The 23,296-nt window shown below is 43.0% G+C and overlaps 1 protein-coding gene across 1 annotated transcript in view; it reads right to left on the bottom strand.

Moving 5' to 3' along the window:
• The window catches only part of GABRG3 (gamma-aminobutyric acid type A receptor subunit gamma3), a 489,714-nt gene that overhangs the window by 210,544 nt on the left and 255,874 nt on the right, over window positions 1-23,296 (bottom strand). The window contains exon 4 of the mRNA XM_066579283.1: window positions 12,482-12,702. Coding sequence (XP_066435380.1) covers window positions 12,482-12,702 — 221 coding nt within the window. The remainder of the gene's footprint in view (window positions 1-12,481; window positions 12,703-23,296) is intronic.

Genomic DNA, 23,296 nt, shown 5'->3' with positions numbered 1-23,296 from the left:
AGGTCCAAAACCGTAAACCAAAACCGTCCAATTTTGTGAAATGTCACACATGAGGAACGTCATCAGAAAAAAACTACACAATGTCAAAATTGTGTTATTTTTTGTCTCCCTATCTACAAGAAAAAATAGAATAAAAAGGGATCAAAAAGTCACATGTACTCCCAAATTATATCAATAAAACTATAGATTGCCCTGCAAAAAATACCCCTCACATAGCTGCATCGTTGGAAAATTAAAAAAGATTAGGCAGGAAGGTCAAAAGTTGACAACAGAAAGCATTTTTTTTTAAAGATATTTTATTTATTTTTTAAAAATCTGTTGTCATCTTTTCAAAGTCTTCACAGAGAGCAGCACAAGTTAGTGACATTATATTGAACATTAATCCCTTTAAGGACATAGCCATTTTTCCTTATTTTTCTCCCACCTTTTAAAAAACTAAAACCAAATTTTAGTTATCCATCAGTATAACTGTCTGAGGGTTTGTGTTTTGTGGGACCAGTTGTAGTTTTCAATGATGCTATTTAATGTAAAATATAGTGTGCTGGAAACTTTTTGAAAATTCTAAGCGGAGTGAAATGGAAAAAAAGCGAAACTCCGCCATTTTTTTGGGGGGGGGGGGAGGTGTACATTGTTCACAGTGCAGCAAAAATGACATGATAACTTAATTCTATGGGTCAGTACAATTACTACAATACCAAATTTATATAGGTTTTTTTTCGCTGTGTTACTTCCAAAATATAAAATGTCTTGGAAAAAATCATTTTATGCAGCCATAGCTTTTTTTAAATTTTTCTGTCGATATAGTTGTGAAAGAGTTCACTTTTTACGGGACATCCTACAGTTTCTATTATAAATATGGCAAAACATTTTGTTTTTTTTTTAACTTTTATTGCCTTTCCTTTTTTTAATGATTAATAAAACTTTTTCAAACCGATTGTGACATTTTCTTTAGCCCCCAGAGGGGACAAGAACTTGCAATGATTTGATCGCTCCTGCAGTATGATGTAATGCCATAGTATTACTTTATACCGTGATCTGACAGCCAATCTGTAATGGCAGCCCTTGGGGCTTTCAGAAGTTGCCTTGGTAACCAAATGGCACCCTGTAATCTCATTGTGGTGGGAAGTTCAGGGCCCCCGAACTCCAGAATTGACAGTGGCATTTAAAGGGTTAACAGCCCTGATGAACCGCGCGGCTTGTTAGAGCTGTTGCCAGCGGGTGTTGGCTGTAAGAAATAGCTGGCAGCCACGATGTATGGAAAGAGATCACGATACAATCTCCATTCAGCTGCAGGCCGTCAAAAGGCGTACCGGTGGTCGTTAAGGGGTTAAAAGTAGGGATGAAGAAATGGAAACAAAAGAACAGCAGGAAGTGGTTAATGATGTATCTTCTGTTTTCATGGATTGATTGTTTCTGTCCACAGTTAACATTTATTCAACATGAAAGGCGAAGAGCTGTTCTTTTCAAGCCTACAGTCATGTGTACTGGCTCCCTAGAAACCTACACATTCAGAGGACTGTGTATTCAGTAAAGTTAAACTTTGGCCTATGCATCTATCAGCTAGCATACTACTTCTGCAAGGCTCTATGATCTCTGGATAATCTATTTTTATCCTGAAAGTCTCGGTCAGTAGAAAATGAACCAAGTAAAAGGTTCAAAATTACACAATCATACATTTTATATATATATATATATATATATATATATATATATATATATATATATATATACACACACACACTTCTATTTATAACAGTCAGACTGTTATAAATAGAAATACGACTTTCATTTATCTCAGCAGCTGGAGAAATGAAGACTGCGCTGTGATTGGTTGCTATGGGCAACTGTCAGACAGTTTTGCTAAATGAAAATTTTTGAGTTTCTGTTTTCATTTCAAATTTATGTATCTCAGTGTCATTAAACATTAGTTGTGAATGCTTCAAATTGGGAAGAGATATATATATCTTCCCAATTTGAAGCATTCCTGCTTGTGTAAATGTAGCCTAAAAAAATATATATAAATATATTTAGGCTGCATTTACACAAGCATGAATGTCGCATAAAAACTCACGTGAATATGAACTCCATTTTTTTGAATGGAGTCATGCACATGAGCAACTTTGAAATCACTTAAAAATCACAGTATGTCCTATTTTTTCGCTTGTCTTTTAAATCATCACCCATTGTTTTCAATGGGACAGTCAAACAAATCACATTCTGTGTGATGTGATGTTTCCTATTGAAATCAAACACCGGAGGATTGCAATTTCACTGAAGTAATGCGAGGCATATTTGCATGAACAATGCCTTGCATCCGCGGCTAGAAACGCATGTTGACAAGCCCGATATCGAGCAAGTGTGAATGTAGCCTTAAAAGAATATGAGTATCGTGAATAGTCTTTAATTGTGGCAGTTAGCATGTGAACATGGATGTGGATGGATATTTTCATTTACCCAATGGTGGGATTTACTAATTAATATGCTACTGTCTAAAAAACAATGGGCATGACTGAAATGAATCTTAAATTGCAAAAACATGTAAACACATCTATGACATTATATATTTATATCATACAAAGCATGCCCTGGGCAAACAATATAATTTGGCACATGTATATACGAGTATGAAGTATGTAAATTCATTACATAAGAAGAAGAATATGAAATATATTTGAGAAAGTGGAGGCAACTTATTTCCTTTGCTGATTTGTTTATGGTTGGCACCATTACAACATGACTGCAAAATACCTTTATCTGTAAGGGGATTATATAAATGGCTTGGAAAGTATGGATTGCAAAGCTAAGTTCTAAAAATCAAATCAAGCATATCAAGCGTATACACTGTTGGCATGTATATGGATTTTGAATGAGCCATTTCTATTTGGTGTTTCCTAATACCTTTTAGATACAGGTACATGTTTTACTATATTTTTGAGCACTAGCTTAAAATAACTATTAAAAAGCTCTTACACTGACTCTGTACAGACACTTTGAAGAATTTTGCCATTAGCCATAACATTTTTGTTACAGCTGAAAAGGCTAACTATATGAATAACAGAGTAAGTCTAAGGCCTTAGTCAGACGGGCGTTTTTAGCCGCGATTTGCTCATGCGCATGCGTCCGGCGATTTTTTAAAACCATTGCTTTGCAATGGTATCGGACACATGAGCGCTTTTTATGCGCTCGTCCGATAAATTATAGAACAGAAATCGCAGATCGCACCTATCTGCGATCTGCAATTCCTGTTCTCTTCTCTATATGCGCTCAATGGGGCAGCGCCGACCCCATTGAGAACATATAGAAGACAAATCATTCTTCTCTGCCACAGCTGTAACAGCTGTGGCAGAGAAGAACGATGTTTGCCCATTGAATTCAATGGAGCCGGCAATACAGCCGACTCCATTGAAAGCAATGGGCTGCCGGCGTGCACGGGATGAATTGTCGGGAAGGGCTTAAATATATAAGCCCTTCTCTGCAATTCATCCAGAAAAGTGTTAAAATAAAAAATATATACATACTCACCTGCTCCCGGCAGCTGGAGTTCCGCGCGGCCGGTCTGCAGTGGGTGTGAAGGGGGTGTGAGTCAGACCTGCCCCCTGATTGAACCTCACTTAGCTAAGGAACACCAAGGCAGACGTTGTCTATATCAAACACCGGGACAACCTATGTTCTGCTGTTCCTTTTATGAGCAATACAATACTTACCATCTCGTCCTGATGAAGCAGTGTTCAACAGTGGTTACACTGTGGAAACGCGTCGACGATAGTGATTGACGATAGTTCTTATTACTATCGTACCATAATAATTCTTATTGATATTGGATCCTAATACTGATCTAGTATCAATATAATCTGGCACATATAGCAGGCTTGTAACTAGAGTCTGCTTCTCTAGGTAATTTTTTGCCAGCCAGTTCATTACACTGTCAAATTGTATTGGTAATCTAATAACTTAGCCACGGGACATCCTGTGACTGTATATGTTATTAGATCGGATAGACCATGAGTATTGTTTTATTAGGGGGCAATAAATAATTACATGGAATCTTTATAGTGCTCTTACCAATAATAGCACTTGGAGGAATCAATATTAGTGGACCAATAAGCTACTGATCAATAATTAGTTATATCACTACATGGGAGACAAATTGCCCCTATATGTAGCGTCGTCTTGTCATTGGCTACGGCTCAGGTATTGCAACTCCATGACACCCTGAGGCACATATACTTTGCCTAATTCCTAGCAATTGCCAACCCCTATATCATCTTGTCGGTAGATGATTGTCTAAGTGTTCTCCTGTCGGTAGATGTGTGTCTGTTTATTTTTACCAACCCAGATTGAGGAAGTGGTTTTTAATTTTAGTAACAATAAAATTTCTTTTAGTTTCAAGGCCTTTCACTGATTAAGACATAGATTCCATATCGATAGAAAACTGAATTAATCTATAAGATCTTCATGTGTCAATTGTTCTTATTAGTAATTTCCTATGTTTATCATCTTGTCCTCCACTCTATATTTTCAACTGCTTGTAGTTTTAATCTTTATATTCTTAGCCATACTTATTACACAAAATGCTATTCCCAAATCCATAGTTTTGCTTTAAACTGTCTTTTATACATCAATATCTATTTTCCTTCTATTGATTATTTTCTTCATTTGCACATTGCATAACATGATTTAAAGAAAAACAAAAAAATACTATCCATTTAACCAACCAAATATCACATTAAGTCTAAGTTTGTGTCAAAGAATCAGAAGAAGGCAGTAGCATAAGGGAAAAGGGAGTGAAACTGTTTAACATCAAGACTTCAGGTAAAAGTGGCTGGCATGAAGCATTACTGCTTGACTCTTTAACACCAGCTGTTCAGGTTGATTTGATCGGAAATCGTTATATATAAACAGTTTACATATTGGTAAAAGTTGTATTACGTGACTGACGAATAAGAGACATTTATCTATGGGTTGTACCATAATTGGTACTTAAAACAACTCAATATAGATTAACTTAACATCGCTCAATTCCAAACTTGCCACACTGTTGGGTTCTGCAAGTATCTTACGCCAATGCATGTCATCATCTTAGAATTCTGGGTGGATCCCAATGCGTTATGAAGACAAATTACCAAGCGGTGATGTTGAGCTTGTGTTGTACTGCTTTTTTGTGTATAATAATATTTTTATTCTTTATGTATTTTACTAAGAACACCATTTGAACTTTTTTTTTCTTTCTGTGCGTCATGTACCTCCTTCATATAATTCTCCCTATTTGGCATATAACTCGTCAACTGTATAATCATCTTCCTCAATCTCCTGTACTACTACATCTAATAAAACTTATTCTAAACTCCTACTCATGCCTGCTTTTTATATTGCTTATTAAAATAAATTGCTGTTTTCTAGTGCTTAATTGTCTATTTCCCTTTTCTAATTCTAATAGTAATAATGTGTTTTCTATCTTTTATATATGACCATTAATTTGTATAGTTATTATGTAGTATTATCAATTCACTTCTACATGTTAAGCTTACAAATATTTTAATGCTGATACAAATTAAAATTATTGTCGTGGGAGCCTGACTGCGGACAGAGATGGCAGCATAGAGATTGTGCTCCGTCACTAAGGCACTGCTACAAGCACTCATCAGCAGCGATTCTTACCCAAAATGGGAAAAATAAACAAGGAGAAAGGAGGAGAACACCTGGGGACTCCTCGTCCAGCCCGAGGTCAGTCTGATCTGCAAAAATACTTACAAAACCAGAGCGCTCGGTCTCCACATGCGGCAGGCAAGATGGCGCCAGGCGCGGCTGCAGCTTCTCACACAGCGCAGGAGGGAGAGATCTCCTCAGATGGAGAGGAAGATGAGCCTCTATCAAAGGGCTTTCTGAGGGAGCTACTTTCCAAAACCATGGGCCCAGTACTAGCAGAGCTCACAGAAATCAAGGAAGAGGTGAGACATATGGGGAGAAGAGTGGAGGACCTAGAGGGATCGTCAGCCACTATTACAACACATGCAGGGGAATTAGCTTCAGTGGTTAAAGAACAGAACTCCAACTCAATAAAATGCTACTCACGCAAGAGGATTTAGAAAATTGAAATCGCCGCAACAAGATGCACATAAAGGGTCTCTTCGGGATTGGGATTACATGTAAAGGAAAGAGACTAAATATCCACACCCCAGAAGACCTTCAGGGAAGTTGGCAACTTCTGGGCTTAGAACCCATCGAGCTCCCCAATTGGCTTCCGGTGCCGTAATTCCTGACTCTTACATACCTCCCTACTCCCAAAAATTGGCACACAGCTAGTTACTCTAAATCCCCAAGGAGCAAACAAAGGAAGAAGCACAAAGAGGAAAGTGCTCTCGGAGATACCTGAACTTTAAGATAAACCATCTATTTATCCAACCTACTGGTTTGGATCCCAACAGGATGGGATCCCTCAACTACCTTTGTTTACTATGTTTACGACCGACAAGTCTCTTCAACTGGTTCTGTTATGTCCTTCATAAAGCGTTCAAGTGGACCAGATCCTGGAATAGACTTTCTATCCATATGCTGTCAAGAAGTTTCTACTTGCATCCCCCCTTGAAGAAGGTGCCTGTTTGTGCCCCTCCGATCAGGCAAACTTTTGACTCTTTTTAGATTCATAGTTACTTTGTCGCCCCCACATATACAACTGAGTTCCAGAATTCTTGGAGAACTCACCTGTGTCTCTTGGATAAGAGAATTCACTGGTTTGATAACTATTTGATTTCTGATTTCTCCCATGTTATTCTTTATTTTTAGTTTATCCCCTACTTTTCTTCCCTCCCCTTTCCTTCCCTACTTATCGCATTTTTCTTGTCTCTTCCGCTACCCGCTCCCACTAGGCAGAACAATCAGATCATCATGTCACTGCCTACATTTATAGATCCATTGAACATTGCTGTGTAACACCCCTCACTTATACTGTTATCTTTTCCTTTAGCCTAGAGGTCCTTCCTGACAAACGACTGTGCTCATCTGTAACGCCATGGAAGCAATAAGATTCACATTTTTCAATGTCCGAGGTCTCAACTCGCCTCAGAAAAGGTACAATATCTCTCAACTGTTAAAAAAGTATAATACTAAGATATTGCTCTTACAGGAAACACACTTTAAAGCAAGGGGGTACAGAAATCTGCCTGGGAAATTATTTCCTCAAAGTTTTCATAATTCTCACCCAGTGTCCGCATCCAAAGGGATGTCCATTATGTTTCACAGGTCCGTTGAGTTCACCCTCAAGGCCAAATACTCGGATAAGTTGGGCAGGGTTTTATTTCTAAAAGGTACTATTAATAATACTAAATTAACAATAGCTAACTTGTATGCCACTAATTCTAACCAAGTGAGCAGGCTAGTGGAGCAGCTGGGAATCCTGAGGAAATTCGCTCTATTGTCTTGGGTGGAGATTTAAATATCATAAAAAATCCCTTGTTGGACTTATCGGGGGGTAAATCCTGGATCTTTCAGAGGCAAATTAGAAAACTAAACAAAACTCTCCAAGACCTGGGAGTCGTGGATGCATGGCGATCTGTTAATTTCTCAACAAAAGACTACACATATTTTTCCCAAGTGCATTCCTCTTTTCAAAGCCTCGATTACATATTTGTCTCTCACGACATCCTGACTAAATTAGAGGGAGCCAAAATAGATGCAATCACCATCTCTGACCATGTCCCTTTACATGCTGACATTCGGCTCAAGGGCGATGGCCCTAAGGAGTGGAAGTGGAGACTCAATACGTCGTTATTAGGCCTCGGCCAGACGGGCGTTTTTTCGCGCGATTTGCGCATGCGATCTGCACATATATTGAACCATTGCTTCGCAATAGCATCGGTCACATGGCCGCTTTTTATGCGGATGTCCGATAAATTATAGGACATGAGGAATCGCAGATTGCGCCTATCTGCGTTCTGCGATTCCTTGTGTTCTATATATGCGCTCAATGGGGCCGGCGGCAGCAGCGCCGACCCCATTGAGAACATATACTACAAAGATCATTCTCCTCTGCCACAGCTGTAACAGCTGTGGCAGAGAAGAACGATGTTCGCCCATTGAATTCAATGGAGCCGGCAATACAGAATTCATGAATGGGTGTGAGTGAGAGCTGCCCCTGATTGGTCCCTGCACTGAGCCAATCAGAGGCAGCAGTCACCAATTCATGAATTCATGAATGGGTGTGAGTGAGAGCTGCCCCTGATTGGTCCCTGCGCTGAGCCAATCAGAGGCAGCACTCACCCATTCATGAATTCATGAATAGGTGTGAGTGAGAGCTGCCTCTGATTGGTGAGGCTGTGACCAATCAGAGGCAGCCCATTCAGCAGGCGGGGATTTTAAATCCCCGCCTGCTGAATACTACACAGAGCAGTTCAGGAGAACTGCCGGCCGGCCGCGGCTGAACTCCGGCTGCAGGGACAAGGTGAGTATACATTTTTTTTTTATTTTTATACATTTTAGGATGATTTTCAGGTAAGGGCTTATATTTTTAAGCCCTTCCCGAAAATTCATCCCGCGCTCGCCGGCAGCCCATTGCTTTCAATGGAGCCGGCTGTATTGCCGGCTCCATTGAATTCAATGGGCTAACATCGTTCTTCTCTGCCACAGCTGGCAGAGGAGAACGATCTTTATGCTGACATTTTTTTATTTTTATTTTTACACATTTTAGGATGATTTTCAGGTAAGGGCTTATATTTTTTAAGCCCTTCCCAAAAATTAATCCTGAGATCGCCGGCAGCCCATTGCTTTCAATGGAGCCGGCTGTATTGCCGGCTCCATTGAATTCAATGGTCAGTGCTCGTTTAATCGAGACGAGTACCGCGTGGTGCTCCTCTCGAGTAACGAGCATCTCGAGCACCCTAATACTCGAACGAGCATCAAGCTCGGACGAGTATGCTCGCTCATCTCTAATCTCCACCTTAAGTACACAGTTTATGCACACGGAAATAAAGGGAGTAAGCTCTTATCCGCTTTGATCAAAAAGACTAAACCAAAAAATTTTAGTGCATCAATTATAGATCATACGGGTAGAACTTCTTCCTCATCCCAAGAAATAGCTGAGACTTTTCAGAGGTTCTATGCAAATCTCTATAATCTAAAAGGACAAGATCCATTTTTGAACCAGAGTAGCACTATGGGGCAAATAGACCAATTCTTGAGCTCTCTACAACTCCCAAAATTGGAAGACAGTGCAATTAAATCTCTGCGAGACCCAGTGTCCTTACAAGAATTAGAAGATATAATAGTACTCTGTCCTGCTGGAAAAAAACTGGGCCCAGATGGCTTTCCGATCATATATTATAAAGAGTTCAAGGAGGTCTTGGCCCCAGAGCTGAAGGACCTTTTCAACGCGCTTATGCCAGGGAGCCCGTTGCCCAAACAAGCACAGGAGGCACATATTACGCTTATACACAAAAAGAATAAAGACCCTGAACTATGTAGCAGCTACAAACCCATTTCTCTTATTAATTTAGATGATAAATTTTGGGCTACATTGCTGGCAAAAAGATTAGAGAATTTGATATCTTCCCTAATATACAGAGACTAAAGAGGCTTTATTAAGGGCAGAGAAGGCAGAGATAATTGCTGTAGGCTGCTAAATGCCACCAGATATGCCCAGACCCATAGAATCCCATTAGCATTAATAGGAACAGATGCCGGAAAGGCATTCGATAGGGTGGACTGGATTTATATGGAAAGAGTTTTGGCTCAATTTATTCCCCCCCCCCCCCCCTTATTTATCTCTGCAATTTTTTCGTTGTATCAAGAACCTTACGCTAGGGTGAAGATTAATAATTTACTTTCCCCACCTTTCAATATCCGCAATGGTACCCGACAGGGTTGCCCGCTCTCATCGACCCTTTTCATTCTCTCTATAGAACCTCTTCTGCAAGGGGTAAGGATGGATCCCACTTTAAGAGGACTTAAGCTGGGCACAAATTCTATGACCACAGCTGCGTTTGCAGATGACATTATGTTCATAATCTCAGAACCAGAGACAGGCATCCCTAACTTGATCTTATTTTTAAAATTTTTCGGCATCATGTCCAACTTTAAAATCAACTTTTTCAAATCTACTATCCTAAATGTCTCTATTCCCTCAACTCGAAGCAAATCCTTGAAATCCGGTTCATTCTTCAAATGGTCAGACACTTCGATAGAGTATCTGAGAATCAAGATCACAAAAAAAGCAGAAGATCTGTACTGTAACAACGTTCTTCCATTACTAGCGCAGGTCATGATCCTATTACACGCATACGATCTGCCGTACATTTCCTGGTTTGGTAGAAAATACATACTAAAATCTTATGTTCTCCCAATAATTCTGTATAAACTTAGAATGCTCCCAATTTCCCTACCCCAGACATTCTTTAGAACTCTCCGCTCAGTGTTGTTTGGATATGTTTAGAAACAGAGAAGACCTCGCTTGGCCTATAGCCTTATGATTAGGAGGAGAGACGAGGGGGGGATCGGCTTGCCATGTGTCCACGATTTCTCTCAGGCTAGACCCAACTCAATTATTGCATGGAACTGATCTCTACTACAAAAGACAAATTGTTACAACGTCTAGTAGTTGGTTCTTATGGAGATACTCTGCTAGAGGACCTATGGTACCCGGCCAGAAGCCTATACAGATCTAAAAATTTCAACCCACTAATGCAAGGCCCCTGTGAGATCTGGGATAAACTGAGAAAATCCCTGGCACCAGAACCATCTCCGTCCGCCCCGCTGAGCGCCCTTTGAAAACTCTTGGGCTGGACTACAGTTAGGTCAGTCAGAAGCATCTGGGGGAAATTTGCTACTCTAAAGATAAGAGACTTACAAGCGCAAGCCCATAGAAGGGCCTCTGATATTATTACAACTCTAATCCCACATCCGTCCCTTTCTTTTCTACAGAAAGCCCATGTGACAAAAGTGTTTGATGAGTTTCGAAAAACACAGAGGTCTACTAGACCAGAGACTCCATTCAAAAATCTACTTCATAAAAACCGCCCTAAACATAAAATGATCACTACTCTTCGCAAGAAGATTATTATGCCCCCTGGGGTTTATAAACCAGCTTTCCTCAGTTCTTGGGAAAAGAAACTTAACATATCCCTATCCTCTGCTGATATTAAACTAATTCTGCAAACTGCCTTCGGCCTATCTCTATTTATCCTGTTTCAAGCAAGCCACTATAAGCTTTTAGTTAGATAGTACAAAACCCTACAATGGATCTTTGCCTATAAGCTTGCTCCACACGATAGATGCTGGAGATGTAATACAGAAGTAGGCTCCTTCAGACATATCTGGTGGGAGTGTCCAGTTATTGATATGTTCTGGAAGGATGTCAAAGGAGTGATGCAGTCTATAAAACCAGACTTCTCAATAATGACGGAGATGATCTTCCTATAGAAGCCCTCCACGATTTTTCATCCTCTTAAAGATAGACTGTTGGCGTATCTTCTAGACGCGCCAAAGGCCCTAATACCTCTCCTTTGGCTTCAGAAGACCCCGCCAACTTTAGATCAATGAAAAGCAAAAGTAGACTTAATTTACAATTTGGAGGAACTATACAGCTGGAATAGGGGGTCACATGATAGATTTGTGAAGATATGGGGCCCCTGGAGACAGATAGCTTAATTTAGACCTTTTGCCCGGAGAGGAGTCCTGCCAACACAATAAGGGTAGAGACTTGGGGGGCTGAAGGTTCCCTCCCCCCTCTTTGTTCACATCAGACACAGAATGTTTGTACCCGCTTCCTAGATAAATATTCAGCGGAGAGGACATTGAAATGGACAGTGACCAGAAACTGGATGTGAGTGGTCGATAGGCGTCATGGCAGAAGTAGGACATATGTAACGAAGTAGAAAATATTTCTGACATACCATCAAGGTCTATCACCTCTCTTTATTACCCCACCACCCCTTCTTACCTGATTCCCCTCCCCCCTTTTATCCCTCTTCCCTCATTTGACTTAACCACAATATGATTGGGCAATCGCCACTTCTGTGATGACACAACTAAGTAGCAGAAGGATAATTATGATCTGTTTTTCAATATCTCATTGTAATATACAACTTTAAGATATAAAATGTATTTTGTGTTGTCTCCTGTTGGGGAAGAAGGAATGTTAAATCTGTAAAATGTAACAAAAATTGATTTAGAAAAAAATATTGTCGTAATCCTTTTTTTAATTTGTTATAGACTCATTTGAGCCTTCAAAAATCAGTCTGGTTTCGACAACTCTTGCTCAGATTGCAGGCTTACCTGGGAAAAGCTATTCAAAAATGAGATTTGGAGATGTACTATTTATACCTACAATGCTCCCTCTTACAGAATATCAATTGAATGTAATAGATATTTTATGGCTCCACGAGTGTCACAAATATATCAAGTGCAATGATATTCAAGAATAAGAATGCATGAAGCAAACAGAGATTTAAACAGACAAAATCATGAGAATAAAAAGTGGCAGGCATCATACCTTAATGTATACAAAATTTTCCCATCATTCCATATTCTTAGAAGTTGATTTGGAGTTGTTATCCAATGAGCTTCTGCAGTTTTAGAGTTACGAAAAATAGTGTCTGGAATCCATATTAATCCAACCATATTGCTGTTGAGAGTTAAAATCTTCATGGTACTATTGAACCTGAGACGATTGTCAATCCACGTTTGAGCAAAAAATATGTCTATTTGGTATTCCTGTAAAGAACAAAACAGTAGGTAAAATGACTATTTTATATTATAGGTTTTAATATGCTTTCTTGTTTTGCTTGTGTGATGAAAATGTGATCACATAAGTTGCATATAGCATATAGATTGAATATCAATTATTTTTTTGTGAACTAGCTTAGTGTTGGACTAATGGACTTTTTTTCTCTTACACGTCAGTACTTAAATACGTGTTACTATAAGACATACACTAGATATCAAGCTTCTAAATGGAATGTCACATCACATTAATTTTTTTTTCAAGAATAAACTACTGATACCCTATTCTTAGTAGTGGAAGCTATGCTTTAATACCATCTTAGACCACTGTAATGTACTTGGAGCTTGTGTTTCTGGCAACACATCAGCTACTTACAACCCAGCGATCAGCTGATTGATAGGGGTCCAGGCTAGTGGACACCCACTGAGCAAATAATGATGACCTGTCCATAATTAGTTGAGGGCTATGAAACTCCTTTAAGGCGTATATATGCAATAAACCCAGATGTTCAAACTGGTTGATTAGGTATCCACTGTATGTGCATTTTCACTCTTTAAGGACTCAGTCAGGTGAGTGTTTTTTTTTTTGCTCACATATGTGCTCCACACATTAGCAAAATCTTTTGAAAAGTTACAACTAACAGTATTAATGCTTATAATCTATACATTGAATACAATATTTAATGGTGGAACAGCATCTTTAATCGATTACCGCTCCAGGATGTACATTTATGTCTTCATACAGCGCAGGCGTCAGCTGTTTATTACAGCTGACACCAGCGGGCAATAGCTGAAATCGGCCATGTGTCCGATCGCGGCTATTAATTCTTTAAATGCCACTGTAAATTCTGACAGCGGCATTTAAATCGTCCCGCACAGCCTCCCCGCGGTGAGATCAGGGGAGCCGTGCAGGTGTTATGGCTGTCGGGGCCTTCTGAAAGGCCCCAGGGCTGACTTGGGAGACTGCCTATCAAGCAATCCCCATGGGGTGGCTTGATAGGCTGCCTGTCAGAATGCAGTATGACATAATGCTATAGCATAGCATGTATTCCGAATCAAAACGGAAACTATAGGACAACCCCGCAAAAAATGAGCCCTCGCTCAACCACGTTGACGGAAAAATAAAAAAGTTATTGCGCGCAGAAGATGGCGGCAGAAAATAATCGAAAAAAATTAAATGTCTTTGAAAAAAAAAACACTAGTACAGTAAAAAAAAAAAAACTATACAAGTTTGGTATCGTAGCAATCGTACTGACCCATAGAATAAAGTTATCATGCCATTTTTGTTGAAGTTTTTGTGACGTAGAAACAAGACGCACTGAAAGTTGGCGGAATGTTTTTGTTTTTTTTTCATTTTACTCCACTTAGACTTTTTTAAACGTTTTTCAGTACATTATATGGTACTTTAAATAGCACCAATGAAAAATACAACTCGTCCTGCAAAAAACAAGCCCTCATACAGCGACATCGATGGATAAGTTAAGGAGTTACGATTTTTTTAAAGGGGGGAGAAAAAAAAGGGGTCCGCGTCATTAAGGGGTTAAACAGTAACATTTTTTCCTTTCTAGTCCAAAAGTCTAATATTTTGTAGCCATATATTGGCTATTTAATTGGACTTTGGCCTTATTTAAGCACGTGCCCTGATTTAGTCTCTTACTGTTATGCTACATTGCTTAGTCCCTGTTTGAGTTGATCAGTTACATAATGTAATCACAGAACATTCAGACGTCATTCGCTTTGCTTTATGTGAGATTTATTATCATCTGTAATTAATAAGACACTTATATATTGACTGCCTCCATGCTGGTTATGCATTCTTTCCACCCATCCAAGCTGTTTATAATTAATAGACAATGAAGCTGTTCTTGTATGTCATGTGTTCACCTAAGCCCCTTGCAACCATTGTGTGGATTAAAACCAAATCCTACAGAAATCCAGAATCTCAAAACTTTTAATTTCAGTTAGAATTATTGTTGTGAAATTATTTTAAATTAAGGAAAATATTTCTTCTCGCACTCTTTTTGCCTTTTCATTGAAATGGTAACACAATGAACTTCAGGATCTGCTAATTGTCATTAAAATAAAATGCAGTTAATTTATCTTCGAATACAGCTGGCTAAACTGCAAAATGTGACAAAGTAAGGCTTTTATGTATATTTAAATGCTATTTAAAAACATTATCTTGCTTGCTGCTGCCTGCCTCCCAGCAATGATTAAGTCATGCACTGGTGGAGGCATTTGTTTCATTTAAAATGAATGCCCATTCTTACTTTAGTTTCTGTTGCAGGATACAAAAAAAGCTCAGCATGGTCTTCCAAACTTGGGAGATGAACAAAATGAATTTCACAATAATAGTTCCTTATTATAAAATAAGTTTTATTGTGTGAAAACCTTCAATTTAGTTTTTATATTTTGAGCTTCTACTGTGAAAGTGGAACTATCTCTTTGACAAATAAATTCAACTGAATACTTCAACAAGAAAAAAGTTTAAATTTCTTTGCGCTTGTTGGCCAATATGGCTCTCAACACTATTACTGGCACTTCACTGCTGTTGAGTAAAGTAGCTTTTAATACTTTTCTATTATTAATTTTGGTCAATGTATTCAAAGACTTATAGTTATTATTTATAATAATCACATATTTCCAAAACCTGTTCAATCCTCCTTCACTACTTAGTCTACCACAGGCAAGGTTCTACATTGTTTTCCTTAGGGCTTATTCAGACGTGCGTATATCGGTCTTGCCATATAAGCCCTAAAAGTGGTTCCATGCTTGGTCTATGAAAAGACTCTCAGAGGCTATTTGTGTGTAGTGACGTCTTTTTCTACTTTTGTCGAGATTGTTGATCACACGACATACTTTTACAACACTTTGAAGAAATTTCAACTAGGTGACAGGAGTTTGAGAGGAGGCGCAATTTTGGAATGTAAGAAGCTGGATGGTAATATCGACAAACTGTTTTGTTGTCCGCAATTCAAAGGCAGGTGGCACCATCATCACAAGACCCTGTGTCTGTTGGAACCATCTCCAAGTGCTTGACTGAATGATATTTGGTAACATGGTGCCCATTGTGTGTATTGCCTTCGACACCCACACACTATCGCCTATTTGATGACACAGTTCTGTCATGAAATAGAAAACTGGACTGCTATGAAGTGGAACCAGGTTGTCTTCAGTGACAAATCCAGGTTTAATTTGGGCACAGATAACATCCATGTTTGTGTTTAGAGACTTAGGGCTGAGCGCCTCAATCCTGCCTTTACTGTGGAGCCGCACACTGCCCCCGCTGCTGGTGTGATTTTCTGCTGGCCATCACATAGGGGTTGGTCCCCCCTATTAGTGGTATGAGGGACAATGACAGCTCAGCGATATGTTCAGGACATCCTGCAGCTACATGTGTTCCTCTCATGGCAGGACTTCCAAGAGGTATTTTCCAGCAGGATAATGCTCAGCCGCACACAGTAAAGGAGTCTCAGGAATGCCTACACATCATTCACACACTTCTGTTGCCTGGCTTGTCGCTGGATATATTGCCACTAGAACACGTATGGGACCAGATGGGACGCTAACTTTGACAGCCCTTCGATTTTGCACAATCTACAAGCACAGTTACAGCAAATGTGGACAGATATATCACAGGACAATATATAGAAACTGTTTGATAACAACAACTTCCTCTAGGTGCTTGATTTTTTTGACAATGATTGCATATAATTAGAGATGAGCGAGCACCAAAATGCTCGGGTGCTCGTTACTTGGGACGAAATTTTCGCGATGCTCGAGGGTTCGTTTCGAGTAACGAACCCCATTGAAGTCAATGGGCGACCCGAGCATTTTTGTATATCGCCGATGCTCGCTAAGGTTTCCATTTGTGAAAATCTGGGCAATTCAAGAAAGTGATGGGAACGACACAGCAACGGATAGGGCAGGCGAGGGGCTACATGTTGGGCTGCATCTCAAGTTCCCAGGTCCCACTATTAAGCCACAATAGCGGCAAGGAGCTGCACACGTGGGCATAGCAATGGGGAACCTATGTGCCACACACTATTCATTCTGTCAAGGTGTCTGCATGCCCCAGCCAGACCGCGGTTTTTTATAAATAGTCACAGGCAGGTACAACTCCGCAATGGGAATTCCGTGTTCACCCACAGCATGGGTGGCTCCCTGGAACCCACCAGCTGTACATAAATGTATCCCATTGTAGTGCCCATCACAGCTGAGGTAACGTCCGATTAAATGCAGGTGGGCTTCGGCCCACACTGCATGCCCCAACCTGACCGGGGTTTTTAATTCATAGACACAGGCAGGTACAACTCCCTATTGTGAAGTCCGTGTGGAGCCACAGCATGGTTGGGTGCCAGGAAGCCACCGGCGGTACATAAATATATCCCATTGCATTGCCCATCACAGCTGAGGTAATGTCATGTTTAATGCAGGTGGGCTTCGGCCCACACTGCATGCCCCAGTCAGACTGGGGTTCTTTAGAAGTGGACACATGCAGTTACAACTCCGTGTGGACCGACAGCATGGGTGGCTCCCAGGAACCCACCGGCTGTACATAAATGTATCCCAATGCAGTGCCCATCACAGCTGAGGTAACGTCAGCTTTAATGCAGGTGGGCAAAAAATTAATTGGATTACACTGTAGGCGAGGGCCCCAAAAAATTGGTGTACCAACAGTACTAATGTACGTCAGAAAAATTGCCCATGCCCAACTAAGAGGGCAGGTGAAACCCATTAATCGCTTTGGTTAATGTGGCTTAATGTGTAACTAGGCCTGGAGGCAGCCCAGTTAAAATAAAAATTGGTTCAGGTGCAAGTTTCAACGCTTTAATGAGCATTGAAACGTATAAAAATTGTTTACAAAAATTATACGACTGACCCTTGTGGGCCTAAGAAAAATTGGCCGTTCGGCGTGATTACGTCAGGTTTCAGGAGGAGGAGCATGAGGAGGAGGATGAATATTATACACAGATTGATGAAGCTAAAAGGTCCACGTTTTGATGGTGATAGAGAACAATGCTTCCATCCGCGGGTGCAGCCTACGTATTGTTTAGGTATCGCTGCTGTCCGCTGGTGGAGAAGAGAAGTCTGGGGAAATCCAGGCTTTGTTCATCTTGATGAGTGTAAGCCTGTCGGCACTGTCGGTTGACAGGCGGGTACGCTTATCTGTGATGATTCCCCCAGCCGCACTAAACACCCTCTCTGACAAGACTCTAGCCGCAGGACAAGCAAGCACCTCCAGGGCATACAGCGCGAGTTCAGGCCACGTGTCCAGCTTCGACACCCAGTAGTTGTAGGGGGCAGAGGCGTCACCAAGGACGGTCGTGCGATCGGCTACGTACTCCCTCACCATCCTTTTACAGTGCTCCCGCCGACTCAGCCTTGACTGGGGAGCGGTGACACAGTCTTGTTGGGGAGCCAGAAAACTGTCAAAGGCCTTAGAGAGTGTTCCCCTGCCTGTGCTGTACATGCTGCCTGATCTCTGCGCCTCCCCTGCCACCGGGCCCTCGGAACTGCGCCTTCGGCCACTAGCGCTGTCGGATGGAAATTTTACCATCAGTTTGTCCGCCAGGGTCCTGTGGTATAGCATCACTCTCGAACCCCTTTCCTCTTCGGGTATGAGAGTGGAAAGGTTCTCCTTATACCGTGGGTCAAGCAGTGTGTACACCCAGTAATCCGTAGTGGCCAGAATGCGTGTAACGCGAGGGTCATGAGAAAGGCATCCTAACATGAAGTCAGCCATGTGTGCCAGGGTACCTGTACGCAACACATGGCTGTCCTCACTAGGAAGATCACTTTCAGGATCCTCCTCCTCAGGCCATACACGCTGAAAGGATGACAGGCAAGCAGCATGTGTACCCTCAGCAGTGGGCCAAGCTGTCTCTTCCTCCTCCTCCTCATCCTCCTCATGCTCCTCCTCCTCCTCCTCAACGCGCTGAGATATAGACAGGAGGGTGCTCTGACTATCCAGCGACATACTGTCTTCCCCCGCCTCTGTTTCCGAGTGCAAAGCGTCTGCCTTTATGCTTTGCAGGGAACTTCTCAAGAGGCATAGCAGAGGAATGGTGACGCTAATGATTGCAGCATCACCGCTCACCATCTGGGTAGACTCCTCAAAGTTTCCAAGGACCTGGCAGATGTCTGCCAACCAGGCCCACTCTTCTGTAAAGAATTGAGGAGGCTGACTCCCACTGCGCCGCCCATGTTGGAGTTGGTATTCCACTATAGCTCTACGCTGCTCATAGAGCCTGGCCAACATGTGGAGCATAGAGTTCCACCGTGTGGGCACGTCGCACAGCAGTCGGTGCACTGGCAGATGAAACCGATGTTGCAGGGTGCGCAGGGTGGCAGCGTCCGTGTGGGACTTGCGGAAATGTGCTGGCGCACCTTTCCGAGCAGGTCTGACAAGCGTGGGTAGCTTTTCAGAAAGCGCTGAAGAACGAAAAATTAAAGACGTGGGCAAGGCATGGCACGTGCGTGAGGCTGCCGAGCTGCAGAGCCGCCACCAGGTTACGGCCATTGTCACACACGACCATGCCCGGTTGGAGGCTCAGCGGCGCAAGTCAGCGGTCGGTCTGCTCTGTCAGACCCTGCAGCAGTTCGTGGGCCAAGTGCCTCTTCTCTCCTAAGCTGAGTAGTTTCAGCACGGCCTGCTGACGCTTGCCCACCACTGTGCTGCCACGACGCGCGACACCGACTGCTGGCGACATGCTGCTGCTGACACATCTTGATTGCGAGACAGAGGTTGCATAGGAGGAGGAGGAGGAGAGTGGTTTAGTGGAGGAAGCATACACCGCCACAGATACCACCACCGAGCTGGGGCCCGCAAATCTGGGGGTGGGTAGGACGTGAGCGGTCCCAGGCTCTGACTCTGTCCCAGCCTCCACTAAATTCACCCAATGTGCTGTCAGGGAGATATAGTGGCCCTGCCCGCCTGTGCTTGTCCACGTGTCCGTTGTTAAGTGAACCTTGCAAGTAACAACGTTGGTGAGGGCGCGTACAATGTTGCAGGAGACGTGGTCGTGCAGGGCTGGGACCGCACATCGGGAAAAGTAGTGGCGACTGGGAACTGAGTAGCGCGGGGCCGCGGCCGCCATCATACCTTTGAAAGCTTCCGTTTCCACAACCCTATACGGCAGCATCTCCAGGCTGATAAATCTGGCTATGTGCACGTTTAACGCTTGAGCGTGCGGGTGCGTGGCGGCGTACTTGCGCTTGCGCTCCAACACTTGCGCTAGCGACGGCTGCACGGTGCGCTGAGAGACATTGGTGGATGGGGCTGAGCACAGCGGAGGTGAGGGTGTGGGTGCAGGCCAGGAGACGGTAGTGCCTGTGTCCTGAGAGGGGGGTTGTATCTCAGTGGCAGGTTGGGGCACAGGGGGAGAGGCAGCGGTGCAAACCGGAGGCGGTGAACGGCCTTCGTCCCACCTTGTGGGGTGCTTGGCCATCATATGTCTGCGCATGCTGGTGGTGGTGAGGCGCGACAGAGGTTGCACACCACTGTTCATCGGTCGTCTGCACTCTCAGTGGAAAACTGCCAGACCTTTGAGCACCTCGGCCTCTGCAGGGTGGCATGGCGCGAGGGGGCGCTTTGGGAAACAGTTGGTGGATTATTCGGTCTGGCCCCTGGCCACCGCACTGCCTCTTGCAACCTGCCCTGCTGCTGCACTTGCCTCCCCCTCTGAAGACCTGTCCTCAGTAGGCGTAGCAAACCAGGTGGGGTCAGTCACCTCATCGTCCTGCTACTCTTCCTCCGAATCCTCTGTGCGCTCCTCCCTCGGACTTACTCCAATTACTACTACCTGAGTGATAGACAACTGTGTCTCATCGTCATCCTCCTCCTCACCCACTGAAAGCTCTTGAGACAGTTGCCGGAAGTCCCCAGCCTCATCCCCCGGACCCCGGGAACTTTCCAAAGGTTGGGCATCGGTCACGACAAACTCCTCCAGTGGGAGAGGATTCGGAACCATTGCTGCCCATTCTGGGCAGGGGCCCGAGAACAGTTCCTGGGAGTCTGCCTGCTCCTCAGAATGTGTCATTGTAATGGAGTGAGGAGGCTGGGAGGAAGGAGGAGCAGCAGCCAGAGGATTCTGAGTTGCAGCAGTGGACGGCGCAGAATTCTGGGTGGTCGATAGATTGCTGGTTGCACTTTCTGCCATCCACGACAGGACCTGCTCACACTGCTCATTTTCTAATAAAGGTCTACCGCGTGGACCAATTAATTGTGAGATGAATGTGGGGACGCCAGAAACATGCCTCTCTCCTAATCCCGCAGCAGTTGGCTGCGATACACCTGGATCAGGAGCTCGGCCTGTGCCCACACCCTGACTTGGGCCTCCGCGTCCTCGCCCGCGTCCACGTCCTCTAGGCCTACCCCTACCCCTCAGCATGCTGTATTACCAGTAGTGCAGAAACAGAACGCTGTAATTAAATGTGCCGCTTATTGGCCTGTGGTTGGAGGTTGACTTCCCTTACGGAACGCACAGCAGATCCAGGAAACAATTTTGCGCCAGCCTGCTGTAACGCTTAGCTGCGTATTAATTAGGACTACTACCCCCAGCAGATAGATACCGTAGGCAGCTTATAATATTATGTATACTGTTTCCCTCTGGCGGGATGACGGCGCTGATGTAACAGAGACAGCAGATCCAGGAAACAATTTTGCGCCAGCCTGCTGTAACGCTTAGCTGCATATTAATTAGGACTACTACCCCCAGCAGATGGATACTGTAGGCAGCGTATAATATTATGTATACTCTTTCCCTCTAGCGGGATGATGGTGCTGATGTAACAGAGACAGCAGATCCAGGAAACAATTTTGCCCAGCCTGCTGTAACGCTTAGCTGCGTATTAATTAGGACTACTACCCCCAGCAGATAGATACAGTAGGCAGCGTATAATATTATGTATACTGTTTCCCTCTGGCGGGATGACAGCGCTGATGTAACAGAGACAGCAGATCCAGGAAACAATTTTGCGCCAGCCTGCTGTAACGCTTAGCTGCGTATTAATTAGGACTACTACCCCCAGCAGATAGATACTGTAGGCAGCGTATAATATTATGTATACTGTTTCCCTCTGGCGGGATGACAGCGCTGATGTAACAGAGACAGCAGATCCAGGAAACAATTTTGCGCAAGTCTGCTGTAACGCTTAGCTGCGTATTAATTAGGACTACTACCCCCAGCAGACACACAGTAAAATGAAGACGGTCACAGGCAGCCCAAATATAGTATTTTTCCCCAATTTTTTGGAAAAAGCCCACTGCCTATATAGCCTGAATATCTCTTTCCCTGCTTCACCAGTACTGGCCCTATACTCTGTACAATGACTGCAGACTGAGGACGCAATGCTCTGCACGGCCGATATACAAAAAAAAAAAAAAAGTGCAACACTGCAAAAAGCAGCCTCAACAGTACTGCACACGGTCAGATGTGGCCCTAAGAAGGACCGTTGGGGTTCTTGAAGCCTAAAATCACTCCTAACGCTCTCCCTATAGCAGCTCCGGCATCAGCAGCACTTTCCCTGATCTCTGTCAGAATGCATCTGTGGCGAGCCGCGGGAGGGGCCGATTTATATACTCGGGTGACACCTGATCTCGCCAGCCACTCACTGCAGGGGGGTGGTATAGGGCTTTAACGTCGCAGGGGGAAGTTGTAATGCCTTCCCTGTCCTTCTATTGGCCAGAAAAGCGAGCTAACGTCTCAGAGATGAAAGTGAAAGTAACTCGAACATCGCGTGGTGCTCGCCTCTAGTAACGAGCATCTCGAACACACTAATACTCGAACGAGTATCAAGCTCGGACGAGTATGTTCGCTCATCTCTACATATAATCATCTAGTGCTTCTCAGCAATATTGATAAACATGAGGGTCTTTGATGCAGTACATTTTTTACAAATTGTATAAACCCATTAGTCACTTCACATTAACCCTTTTTCAGTGGGTCCCTATGCTACTGGGCACTGCATGGCAAATAAGACATGGACCACTTAGTTCCGAGATGCATTAGACCTGTGTGTGAATATGCGGATGTGTGTCCATGTCTACAATGTTAGTGAATGTTTATAGTCTGTCACTTCACTTTTTGTTTTCCTCAGTAACAGCACTCCAACAAATTTGGCCCAGATGTTTTAAATTAGCAGGAGACTGCATAATGGTAATTCCTATTTGGATCTCAGACCGTTTCTGGGAGCATGAACAAGTAGGCCCTAAAGGCCTGTTCACATAGTGTGGTGCAGCATCTGTGGGGTAATATGGTTCAGAACTGTGGGCAAATTAGCCTGGAAGCCGTGGTGCTGTTGGGAAACTGTGTCGACCCCTTGTGGGTGCTGTATTATGGCAGTGAGGGTCGCCATGTGGTGCCAAACCTAGTAGCATATGGACCCACTATAAAGAAGTCTCCATAAAGTGACCTAAACAAAATGTAATATGTAGACTCGTGTTTACAAATATTGCTGAGAAGCACTAGTTCAATGTATAACATTTAAATGTGCGTTTCATGCCTTTTTCTACTGTGTTGGTACAATTTTCAATTACAGTGTCTAAAGTCAAATCTAATGGACCAAACAAAATCGAATAAAA

The sequence above is a fragment of the Eleutherodactylus coqui genome, chromosome 1 (genome assembly GCF_035609145.1).
Source record: "Eleutherodactylus coqui strain aEleCoq1 chromosome 1, aEleCoq1.hap1, whole genome shotgun sequence".
Taxonomy (NCBI): Eukaryota; Metazoa; Chordata; class Amphibia; order Anura; family Eleutherodactylidae; genus Eleutherodactylus; species Eleutherodactylus coqui.
This window is presented reverse-complemented; position numbering and strand designations above follow the sequence as displayed.